Source organism: Myotis yumanensis, unplaced genomic scaffold (genome assembly GCF_028538775.1).
Source record: "Myotis yumanensis isolate MYYU_CA2020_CCGP unplaced genomic scaffold, mMyoYum1.0.hap1 SCAF_9, whole genome shotgun sequence".
In the NCBI taxonomy this organism is placed as follows: domain Eukaryota; kingdom Metazoa; phylum Chordata; class Mammalia; order Chiroptera; family Vespertilionidae; genus Myotis; species Myotis yumanensis.
Genome location: NW_027223760.1, coordinates 66,825,522 through 66,837,575, shown reverse-complemented (window position 1 = coordinate 66,837,575; position 12,054 = coordinate 66,825,522). Strand labels below are relative to the sequence as shown.

General features: G+C 41.7%; 1 protein-coding gene and 1 pseudogene across 7 annotated transcripts in view; both read left to right on the top strand.

Annotated features, from left to right (window-relative positions):
- The window catches only part of PDE1C (phosphodiesterase 1C), a 306,148-nt gene that overhangs the window by 224,786 nt on the left and 69,308 nt on the right, over positions 1-12,054 (top strand). For all 7 annotated transcript variants that reach the window (XM_070424539.1, XM_070424538.1, XM_070424543.1 and 4 more), the window contains 4 exons: positions 6-72; positions 5,077-5,193; positions 6,907-7,047; positions 9,730-9,830. In XM_070424539.1, coding sequence (XP_070280640.1) covers positions 6-72; positions 5,077-5,193; positions 6,907-7,047; positions 9,730-9,830 — 426 coding nt within the window. The remainder of the gene's footprint in view (positions 1-5; positions 73-5,076; positions 5,194-6,906; positions 7,048-9,729; positions 9,831-12,054) is intronic.
- LOC139017154 (U2 spliceosomal RNA) lies at positions 1,714-1,839 on the top strand (annotated as a pseudogene).

Below are 12,054 nucleotides of genomic sequence, written 5' to 3'. Positions count from 1 at the left end.
GCCAGAATGTATAGACGTACATCAAACATGGTTGGACTGAGCTACCCAGCAGTGGTTATAGAAGCATTAAAGGTAATACCAATGAAAAAGTATTACAATGTACATGATACTCTATAAAAATACAATTACACTTGTCCTTATGAAATAAGAGACTTCCATTTATAGTTCATTTAGATTTCCCTGTCATTCCTGATTTTTAAAACTTTTATTATCTTTTACTTATCTGTTTAAATGGTATCACTATCTCTTCAGCCTTCATCTTGCTAAATTTTTTTTTTATTAAATCAAACTCTGTGGGTTTCATATTTCTCTACTTCCTTGGAGTCACTTCATTATGGGCTCATTTTGACTTTGGCCAAAAAAGATCAAATTTGATCTGGTTATAAATATTGATAATCACGAGGATCTTTGGTGATCATTATTATACCATTACATGATTTCCTACCCTAAGTCCATTTTATAGATGAATAAACTGAGACTCAGCGAGATTTTTTTTAAAAAGGACAGTTAATTAGGGGCAGGACTAAGGTTTGATACCAGAGTTCTAGGTATACAATAAGCCATCAATAATGGCATGGGCGTATGCCCCACAGCCCTGACCCTCTCCATATGTTCTACTGTTTTCCCTAGACTCTCACTGAGCCGCAAAGTCCCATTTGAAGTCATGCAGATGTTTGAGTTTAAATGGTCTAAAACCGGTAGAATTACTCCCAATGAGACAAGCTCTTGGAATTGCGCAGAATTTTTCTAAGAGTCCCAGAGCAGATGTATTCCTCCAGGTGTGCGCTGATTCACATCCACTGGTCTGAGGGTATCCCAGCTGAGTTGAAGCTGATTTGGCTTGTGGATTTGAGGATGGTCTGTGCTAAGGCCCAGGATCCCTGGGCTGGTTGACACTGCATGGTATCTAGACATGGCGTTGCAGCCACTTGCTCAGGGATGTCCCAGCATTCTAACTATGGTTAAAGCTGTTCTTGTCTTTCTCTGAAACCTGATGCTATTTTCAGAATATAACTTAAATTACCCATTCATGGAATCGGGAGTGCTTCTTGATCAACATAACGTCAAGAAAAAGTCTTTTAGGGCCATTTTGATTATATATTTCATAGTTCTTTTCTCTTCCTCCGTTCTCCATTTTCTGTAACTTTTTCTTTTAAATTTTATTGAATTTATTGGGGTGACATTGGTTCATAAAATCATATAGGTTTCAAGTGTACAGTTTATACTACGTCATCTGTATATTCCCTGTGTGTTCACCACTCAAAGTCTAGTTTTCTTCCATCGTTATATATTTAACTCTCTTTACCCTTTTTTCTCTTCCTCACTCCCTTTTCCCTCTGGTAATCACCATACTGTTGTCTTTGTCTTTGAGTTTTTGTTTGTTTATTTGTTGCTTTCAGTTTTATATCCCACATATGAGTAAAATCATATGGTTCTTGATTTTTTCCAACTGACTTATTTCACTTAGCATGATATTCTTATTATCCAACCATGTTGTTGAAAATGGCAGTATTTCATCTGTTCTTGTGGCTGAGTAGATACCCAGAGGAGGGATTGTTGGGGCATGTGGTAACTTTATTCTTATTTTTAAGGAACCTTCATACCATAATGGCTGTACCAATTTACATTCCCACCAGCAGTGTATGAGGGTTCCTTTTTCTCTACAATCTCTCGAACACTTGTCTTGTTGATAATAGCCATTCTAACAGGTGAATTGCCTCTTGGCTTTTTGGCTAAGATCAAGTGTAGTATCTGTCCTTAACAATTAAATATCTCTTCTCAGCTTATCGTAAGAATAGGAAGGATACTCAAGAAGGATACAGCAAGGAGACACGTTTTTTCTCACTCCTATTCAACTCCCACTTTAATGCCTAATATATGTGTGATTTACAGTGACATTTCCCATTTAATCAGTAATATCAATTCACATAAGATTTGATGTTTCATAACATCTACTGTGAAGATGCATTGATTTTCATAATTGAACCTGAAACATTGAGTGAGTCTTAGGAACATTAAAAGCATCTTTTATTTTTAATTCCTTCCTTTATTGGGAACATAAATACAGGTGATTATACAGGCACTAAGAAATTTATGAAAATATGTCTTCCAAATTGGAGCATGTTGTCTATGTAGAATAACTGAAGGAAATGTGGAACAACCTGTGATGTGCACGATTGTTATTTTATGCTTAGGGAAAAGCGATTCTCACACGCACACATGTCTTTCTGAGGGGAGGGTACCTAGATGATTCAGACAAGAAGTAAGTACTAACTCTCTGAATTGCTATCCTTCTCCACAAGTATTGCTGATACGTGCACAAGGCTAAAACAGCTTTTTCTCTTGTTCTTATCTCCTGTTCACTGGGGAAGTTCAAGGCCTTTAAAAATGTAATATTTTTCTGCTTCCCCAGACTCTGTTTTATTTGCAGTGGATTAGAGGTGAGTTGTAGAGATCACACTGATAGATACTTTTTTTTTTTCCTGCTTTTTAAAATGTTGTGCCTGTTAGAAAAAGGTTATCTCACTTCACTGCCAGCAGTTACTATGGGATCATATTGTTTTCTTCTATTACAGAAATATCCCCAAGGACTGAGAGAATACAAGTCCATAAAATAACCATCGGGCTACTGTCATGTTAAGCTTTGTGATTAATGTAAGAACATGGCATAAAATAACATTTAAGTAATAGAAGAATTAACCACCACCCATCTCCAAATTTGAAATATGTGGCATTTCTGTTCTTCTTATGTTTCCCATTCAATAGCTTCTAATGTGGGGTGTTTTCTCTCACGCCCTCTGAGGTGGGGCTACTGGGAATGTAGACGTGTTCCGTCCTTTAGAAGGGCATCTGTTTGTGTGACTGAAGAAGGGACATCCTGGAGAGACTCCAGGTTTAAAGTGGGAGGAAATGAGGCGGCTCAGCCTTCCTTTACGTAAAGTCAGACTGTTAGGAAGTCTGTGCAGTTCTCCACGGGAATGGTCTTTGAACCAAGTTTGGTAAGAGAGGAAGATTGGTTTAAAATAGTTAAACTAGGTGCTTGTTAAATGCAGATTCCACACTCCACACTAAGACTTCATAGAGTCCCCCGCCTGAAAATTAGCATTTTCCCTGAGCACCCCCAGTGGCTCTGAAGAACATTACAATTTGAGAATCAAGGCTAAGCCTTCTGAAAAGGAGGGCCCGAGAGGACATCCACCCTGCTGTCTACTTACTCATCCTCTCATCTCTCTAAGTCCTAATGTTCAGAATAAATTGGGCTTCTTGCTATGATAATCTCTTTATTTCCAGGAGTAGCCTTTCTCTTGTTTTTATTCATTCTGGCGAATAGGATTAAAAATTGTCACACATGACAAAATGTTGTCCCACCTACTGAGTAGTCAGAGGACTTTTCTTTAGGACTAATGGTCAGAGAATGGATGTCATGGCAATGCCAATTATAGTTATCAGGGTGAAGGTTCAATTCTTGGGTTAAGCTTAAATGGCCCCACCATCTATGGTCTGGGCCCTGTTGGGGTGTTTATGAGGCCTGGGTTACAACTTATATTTATGGAATTTACAATGTCATCTGCCGGCAAGGCTATCGCTAGGTGGTGTCACAGGAGTTAATACCGGGTTCTGCTACTGAATAGACACTTCATTTCATCTCTCTGAGGTTCCATCTGTAAATCTGAGGAAAGTAACACCTATTTCCAGAGTTGTGAGGATTTGCAAATGTAGATAAATTACCTTACACTGTGCCTGGTACAAAAAAATGTGCTCAATACTTGTAGCAATTTCTTTAGTTATTATAGTGGAGGAGAAATTATTGAAAATGGAGGTGAGGTTACCACTGATATGAATTGAAACAATCCAGTTTGAGATACTTTTGGAAAAATTTGGTTTTCCCTATAAATGATTTAGTTTTTCTGTGCCCTGGCATCCACAAGAGCGACCCTTGATGACCTTGGAATGAACTTGACCGTGGGACGTTTGGAGAGAGACAGGATTGGGATGGATGGGTGATGTTGGGATGCAGTGAGGGCTGTGATGAGAGCCACTCAGGCCAGTGGTTCCTAGTAGCCCAGGTTTTTCTCAGGGCACCATCTGACACCCTGCCCGGACTCCACGTGGCCTCATGTGGGTCCTTACTGTCAAGCTCACAGCCACACACTTTCTCTACTGAAAGTGAGACTCTGTCATAATGAGAAAGTGAGACCGTTGCTTTACCTATTGGTTAAATACACCTTTGTTTATAAATAGCTGGTTAGAAGTCAAAGACACATCAGGCAATGTTTATATATATTCTGGCGTAGCTATTTATAGACAAATAAGACTTTGAACTTAAAAAATGGTATATGTGGTGTGTGTTCAGCTTAGGTCTTAGTTTTACTTTTTTCAGTAAGGTGACTTACAGATTTGAGGACCAAGTCCCCTGGTCAGTGACACCAGACGTGGTGACATTTTTCTGACCCATGAAATAAAGGCTTTCTCCTTGGATTCAGCCCAGCAGTTTGGAGCTGTTCTGTATTCTATATCGTGCGTGTTTCTGAACACTTTAAAGTGGATTGATATCCTCAACTGTGGACTAAGAGGAAGTCTGCAGATGGCACCAAGGGACTGGGGAGAAGTTCAGAATAGGGAAGCACTGAAGGTTGTTGTCAATGAATTAAAAATTTGAAATTCAGCTGGGGTAGGGAGTGGAAGGGCTTAATGGACAGAGCCCGAGCTTAGGGTGACCATGTGTTTGTGTGTCCCCAGCACTTACTTGTGATGGGGCTTTAGGGAAATGAGGTCACTTCTCAGTTTTCTCATCTGTAAAATGTGAGTAATAAAACCTACCCCTTAGAGTGGTTTTCCGGATAAATTATGTATTTATTACTGGTCATGATGCCTAGATATGGTAGGCACTCAATAAATTATAGCTGCTGTTATTAGTTATAAGACTATTTAATATTTGATCAGTAAATGCTATGTAGGTCTGCCAGGTTGGAAAAAGTGTGAGTGTGAAATCCCAGGCCGACTCCCCAGGGAGGAACTGGTGGCTATGGAAGAGCCTGTGGACTAATGCATCTTTCTCTCTGCCTGGTCCTGTAGGATGTGGACAGGTGGTCCTTTGATGTCTTTTCTCTCAATGAAGCCAGCGGGGACCATGCACTGAAATTCATTTTCTATGAATTACTCACACGCTACGATCTGATCAGCCGTTTCAAGGTCAGTGCCTAATGGAAAAAACAACAACCACACATTTACCTATCCTTGCATGATTTGGGGGCTGAGGCCAAGAGAATCCTTTTAATACAGACCCCAAACTTCTCAGGTGACTTGGTGACACATCGTCTGGACAGTCGCTGCCACGGACGCCTCCGTGGTGGGAACTTTTTATTACTCCCCTGCCTGGCGGGGCTCCTTGGCCAGGGAGAGGCTGGAGCCACATGTTTTGATCTCAGCCTTCCTGGGAAGTACTACCCAAAGCTTGCACCAGCAGAACTCCCCGTGGCTCTGCTCACTGGTCTCATTTCAGCCTGATTTCCTGTAAATTCTCCTCCATCAGCGGGGAGACACTAATGGAGACAGAATGCAGGATGGCTGCCTCTGCAGACTTTTTTTCCCCATCACTTGACTCAAATGCAGACAAATACCCTCACTAATCATCTTGACAGGTCATTGGTATTGCCCGGCCATTCATGCTCCCAATGAATTCTTCCGCCTTAAGTGAAGAGCACGAATCATTTCCAGTGTGCAATCCCTTCAGCCTCTCACTCGCAGAGTCTGGAGGTAGGGCCGGGTTCTCCAGGCAACCTGTGAATTTATCGGCTGACATCTGTCATATTATGTTTCTCAGACGTCCCTCATTCTAAGGATGAGCCTCTGGAAAATGCAGGCCTTTTTCTCTGCAAAATATTGACTTCTCTGGACAGCACGGTGCCTTGGCACTTTCCAAAGGACTGTGTATTTCTTACATGGCCAGAAATATTTGATGGCAGTGGCCCTTAATTTATTTTGCACCAGAAACCTGTTTGAAAACCCAGTGAATGCCTGAGACACTGTCCGCAGAGCAAAGCTCCATGAATTTCAGGGGCCACAGACCGCTCATGAACAGCCCCAAGCATCTAGGTTTCTTGGGACTTCCTTTTCCAAAATGAAAATTGATCTTTGACATCTGCAAGGCAATGTTTAAATTTTTAAAGCTGAAGTGTGGAAGACTGGGCTCCAGAAAGAACATGTTATGGGCTCTCGCAAAGCATCCCAGTAGAATTGTTCTCATTTTTTCTTCCTGATGTGATGTTTAGTCTCCAGGAACATGCACTCTTTCCTTTTCCTCCAGGCCTGAACTTGATAATTTACCCCAAACCAAGGAATTGATCCCGAAAACGAAACAATAACTGTCATCGGGGTGCCCTTATTTTCCACATTTTGCAGTTGTCCTTCACTTTCTGCCACATAGAAAAAGAAGGGATGTATTTATACATATTTGAGACAGAAAAGCAACTAGGCTAATTGGAAATATTATTCCACATTGCAAGGCACCTATAATACATTGTCAAGTAACAGACATAAGGACACAGGTTGTTTCTGTTTCCATATATAACAGACGATGTCTTTTTTTTAACGTGTCCATACATACAATCACTTTCCCTAAAGGGCACAGTTTTCTGGAGGTGGCAGCTTATATTGGTTTTGCAATCATTTCATGACCTAAGATCTCGGTGTACTTTATGTTTTGTCATAAATAAACGAGATGCACTGCATAGTATGCGCTCATTTATTTCTTGAGAAATAAAAGACCCAAACCTTTGCTTGAGGAATAAATGAACATATACCCTTCTGCCCTACAGGTTTTTGAGCTGATCCTGTGTAATGTGTTTTTTTCCTCACTTAAAGCTACTAAACCACTAGCCCATTAAACTTACTACTCTTTTTCAGATCCCCATTTCAGCACTCGTCTCATTTGTGGAGGCCCTGGAAGTGGGATACAGCAAGCATAAAAATCCTTACCACAATTTAGTGCATGCTGCGGACGTCACACAGACGGTGCACTACCTCCTCTATAAGACAGGCGTCGCTGTGAGTACAGATGGGAACTCTAGGATTACACAAACAGCCAGGTCTCTATGGTTGCTCTCTATGCCCTTTTACTTTGAAATCTTCTTCAGAGATAGACATTCTGTGGGTATGGTTATTCATTAGCCCATAAACCCAGTACACATTTATTATCTTTTCAGCAAGGCCATGTTGAATGACTTGGTCTAATTTCTCACTGAATTAAAAATGGGATACAGTGGGAGGAGTGTGGGCTTTAGAGCTAGATATAGTTGGATAGAAATCCTTGTTTAATTACTTATTAGACTGTGACCTATGATGAATTGCTTGAATCTCTGAGTCAGGATTTCCTCATTTCTAAAATGGTGAAAAATACTCTATCTTGTAGAAATGCTGTGACAGTTCGGAATAAAGTATCAGAAATATGATGTGAAGATGTACTTTGGACTTATCTATTCAACATATATTTAGTTAGTTCCTACTGTGTATGTACTCTGGAGATATAAAGGTGAATTATACACAGATTTTTATTTTGGCCCTCAAGGAAAACTCCCAAGCGTTTATGCTAATGCAAGTTATCATTAACGTAAATGTTATATCGTAGCAGCCAATGATCATGACGTACTGCATAATGTTCTTAATTGCGCTTATTTGCCATTGAATTTTTATGATCAATTCAGGCCATATTCAGAATAATTCCTAAATATAGAAACTGCTTTCCACCCACTCTCTCTCCGAAATGCAGCTCAAAACAAACTTCTTTCACTGCAAGCTTACAAAAGTAGTGGGAAGCAATCTGATGAATGGAGAGCACATTGCCACTCTAACCTTTCATTACAAACCAAGAGGAGGGAAATGCTTTAAACCATTCCAGTTTGATAAAGTGTGAGACACATAGGGAACCAAAACATCCCATTGACAAAGCAATGCCTGGGCCTCGACATCGACTCATTGTGATCTGTGTAAATCACTCATTACTGCTTAGCTCACATGCCTGGCAGACGCTTAATCCTTTCAGATTTATTTTGCTCACTTCTAAAGGACAACCTTTGAACAGAATTGGATTGAAGAGTTTCTGATTGCATAGACAGGAATCAGACCCCAGGCTCCAGTCAGCTTTTGATTTAGGCCAAAAGAGTCCAAACTCCAAAGCAACCCCTTGGCCCCTTTCGTTGCATTTGTCGGCCAAGGTGCCATTAATTTTCTTTTGCTTATTTTTTAAGAGGAGAGAAGCTATGCATCTTGTTCTTTTGATCATAGATGATGTCATCATATTCGTAAGGGAAAGGTCAAGACTTCTAAATGGCATCCTAGTTAAAGAGTGCCAAGTAATTTTATTAGTCTTTATGATCAGCAGAATTTTGGCCCCCATGACCTTTGACTTCTTATGAGTTGTCACATTTGTTAGTATGTTTCCTTAGATTGCAAAGGGGACTTTGGAGGTACAATGAAGGTTATTAATCCTTAAAAGGCAACAGGGGTGGCAGAAGAGTGTGCTAGCTGGAAGAGGGAGAGAGCCAATGGAAAGCGTGAGAAGGAAATGAATTGCCAATGCCTTGAATGCCCCTGGAGGCAGACTTTCCCACAGAGCTTCAGAAAGGATTGCAGGCACCCTAACACCTTCATTTCAGCCACGCGGGCTCTCGACCAGAACATCCAACCAGCTGAACACTGCTGACCTCTCACCTATTTTGACAATTTTTTAGTGACTGTCTATCGCTTTGAGCTTAGGTTCTATGGATATAACTCTATTTCTGAGTTCATATTTTATTGGCTTGTGTCATATTTAATTACATAATTATTATAACAGTGCAATTGGTCAAAACAGCATTTGGAATAAGCCACACTGAATCTTATAAGCATCAATTCAATTAGTAACGAAAGTGAGCAGAGGGTACCAAAGGCAGCTTGCAATGGTGGGTATTCAGTCATATGGACATTGGTTGGTATGGTTTACAGAAAGGGTGGGAAGCATCAATGAACCCATAGAGTCTCTGAGATGGAAGTCACTAAGGGAGCTTCAAATGCTTCTCGAACTCTGCCCTGCATCAGAACTATCTGGGTGGCTTGTGAAACACAGGTGATGCTAACTCTGCTGGTCCAGGGAACACACTTTGAAGACCACTGAACTACAGCCAGTTTTGGTGGAGTGGATGGGACAAGTGTCTTCAAACTTTAGCACGCATAAAGTGGGAGGCCAGGCGTTACCTTTCCATCTGTCTCTCTACCTGTCCACCTTCGGGTGGGCAGACATTAGGTGTTCTGTTACACTTACAGCTTGGTATCATATTAAAATTTTTAATTTTTTTCTGCATCTACTTTGGAACTTTGGAATTTGAGAGAGTTTGTGATGAGGGCTTTCAATGTGTGCATGTTCATTGTTTTCTGCCTCCTGCACACCCCCCTCCTGGGGATCGAGTCCACAACCTGGGCATGTGCCCTGACTTGAAATAGAACTGGTGACCTTTTGGTGCATGGGATGACACTCAACCAACTGAGCCACACCGGCCAGGGCAGGCATGCTGTTTTCAAATCACATGTTCCCTCATCTCTTTACAGAAGAAAAACACCATTTCTGTCTTTCCAAAAACATGTGTCTGGCAAGAGCTGACCAGCTGCAGGGTGGAAAGACAGTAATGTGGGTGTGTTGTCAGTAAGCTGAAGTCAGAGACACATTATCTGATTGCTCTGTAATCTCCCTTTCAGAACTGGCTGACGGAGCTGGAGATTTTTGCTATCATCTTCTCAGCTGCCATCCATGACTATGAACACACAGGAACCACCAACAACTTCCACATCCAGACCCGGTGAGGACGTTGAAATGTGTGGAGGAGAGGCAAGAGGGGCCAGGGAGAGGGTTTTATAAGCCAGCAAGGAGTCAGTCACCTTTCTTTTATATGGTTGCTCTATTTTGAGTTTCTGGAAAAATGAATTTAAAAAAAATTTAAAATATATTTTTATTGATTTCAGAGAGGAAAAAGGAGAGAGAGAGATGGAAACACCAATAATGAGAGAGAATCACTGATTGGCTGCTTCCTGCACCCCCCATATTGGGGATTGAGCCTACAACCTAGGCATGTGCCCTGATGGGGAATTGAACCATGACCTCCTGGTTCATAGGTTGATGCTAACCACTGAGCCACACCCACTGGCTGGGCTGGAAAAATGAATTTTAAACAAGAGACCAGCTGGGTGAATTTCGATCAAGACTTAGAGTGTAAAGTCATCTCCTAATTCTCGTATTTTATTCACATCTAATATGCATCTCCTTTTCCTTTCTTCTAATGCTAGCTCCTAGTTACCTATTTTTAATAGGAGCTGGAGCAATGTGCAGAAAGGCACAGATGCCATGTAGACTAAACCAGTGGGGATGGGCAAGGACTGGAGTGTCTTTGTTGACGTGAACGATAACTAGCCTTCTCACCCTCTGATCTCTGGGATTCTGATGGTGCTCATCCCAGTCTCCCTAATTCCATCTCTGCTCTGCTCAGCGGCATAGGCTTGGGGAGCTAGGACCACCAAGTTGCCATGGTGAATGTCTCATGCAGGCCTTTGACCATGGGCAACTTCTGCACCCTCCCTAACAAACCTCTGCGGGGTTATTAAATACGGGTCTAAGTGCCCGACACTGAACCTGTAGACTGTCACAGACATCACTAATCAATTTGGGTATTTTTTTCTTACTAGCTACGGACTTATCCTTCATAGTCCTCTCAGTACAGAATCCCAGGCAGCTGTACCATCAATTGTCATTAGCATTTAGAATGAAACCTTATCTGCCCTCTCCTGGACTCAGAACTTACCTTCTCTTAAGACAAAGATGCAGAACTAGAGAGAATCTGACAGTAGGGTTAACTGGGCCTTGATATAGGAATCAAAAGAAGCGAGGCCCTAGCTGGTTTGGCTCAGTGGATAGAGCATCGGCCCTCAGACTGAAGGGTCCTGGGTTGAATTCTGGTCAAGGGCACATATCTTGTTTGCAGGCTCTATCCCTGACCCTGGTTGGGGCTCATGTGGGAGGCAACCAATCAATGTGTCTCTCTCAGATCGATGTTTCTCTCTCTCTGTCTCTTCCCTCCCCCACTCTCCCTAAAAAAAAAAAAAAAAAAAAAAAAAATCAATGGAAAAATATCCTCAAGCGAGGATTAACAACAACAGCAAAAAAGAAGTTAGAATTTGGGGAAAGGTGACAAGGCAAAGAGAAAGAAGATGGGGGAGGGGCGATTTTAATACCAATAAATACTTGCTGATTTCACTGAACGAGCAGGTGCACAGTTCAGATAGGTTTGTGTCCATAAATACATCCACATGTATTTAATGAACCCGGCACTTAATTGTGGGGCACACAAAGGATGGCAGTATCCTCTGATCTGTGTTCAGAAGGGGAATTTCAATAGAACGGAAGCGGACAAAAGGACTTAAGCCATTCGCTTCATTTTCTGCCTCCTTCCTCCTCATGTAGAGCAGTCTCAGCTGCTGCGAAACAGTCTTTATGGTCCCGGTGCAAGGTCTTTAAACACAGGGAATTCCACAGAGCAGTTTAGTGGAAGCTTTGCTCTGAGGATAGAGAGTAGCACCTGCCGAAGGGAGAGAGGTGGATGGAAGAACCGTACCTGGATCATGGCTGGAGGCCAATGTCAAAACGCGTCACAACGCAGAGGGAGATTAATTTCAGGAGTTGGGAAATAGCTTAATGTCATAAAACACACATCAGTTAGTGCCTTCCTTACCTTGCAGGCACCAGATCAGATGGCTCACCTCAGGATTTGCATGTTTTGTGCTGTATCTTCATAAGAGTGGGAAAACTCCAGTGGGCTCAGTTAAGTGTGGTTTGGAGTGAAGTGTGGACATTGGCCTTCTCTAACAGAACTTTATTAAAAGCATCCCAGCCTGTGTGCCCCCTGTTCTGAAAACCAAGTCTGTGACCAGGTCCTTTGTCCTTGGATGGTATGTTAGGTCTAACACTTTAAAGGTGTGTTAGGTATATTTCAAAGTTTGGCTAATGACAGGTGGAAGTTACCTTGGGAGACA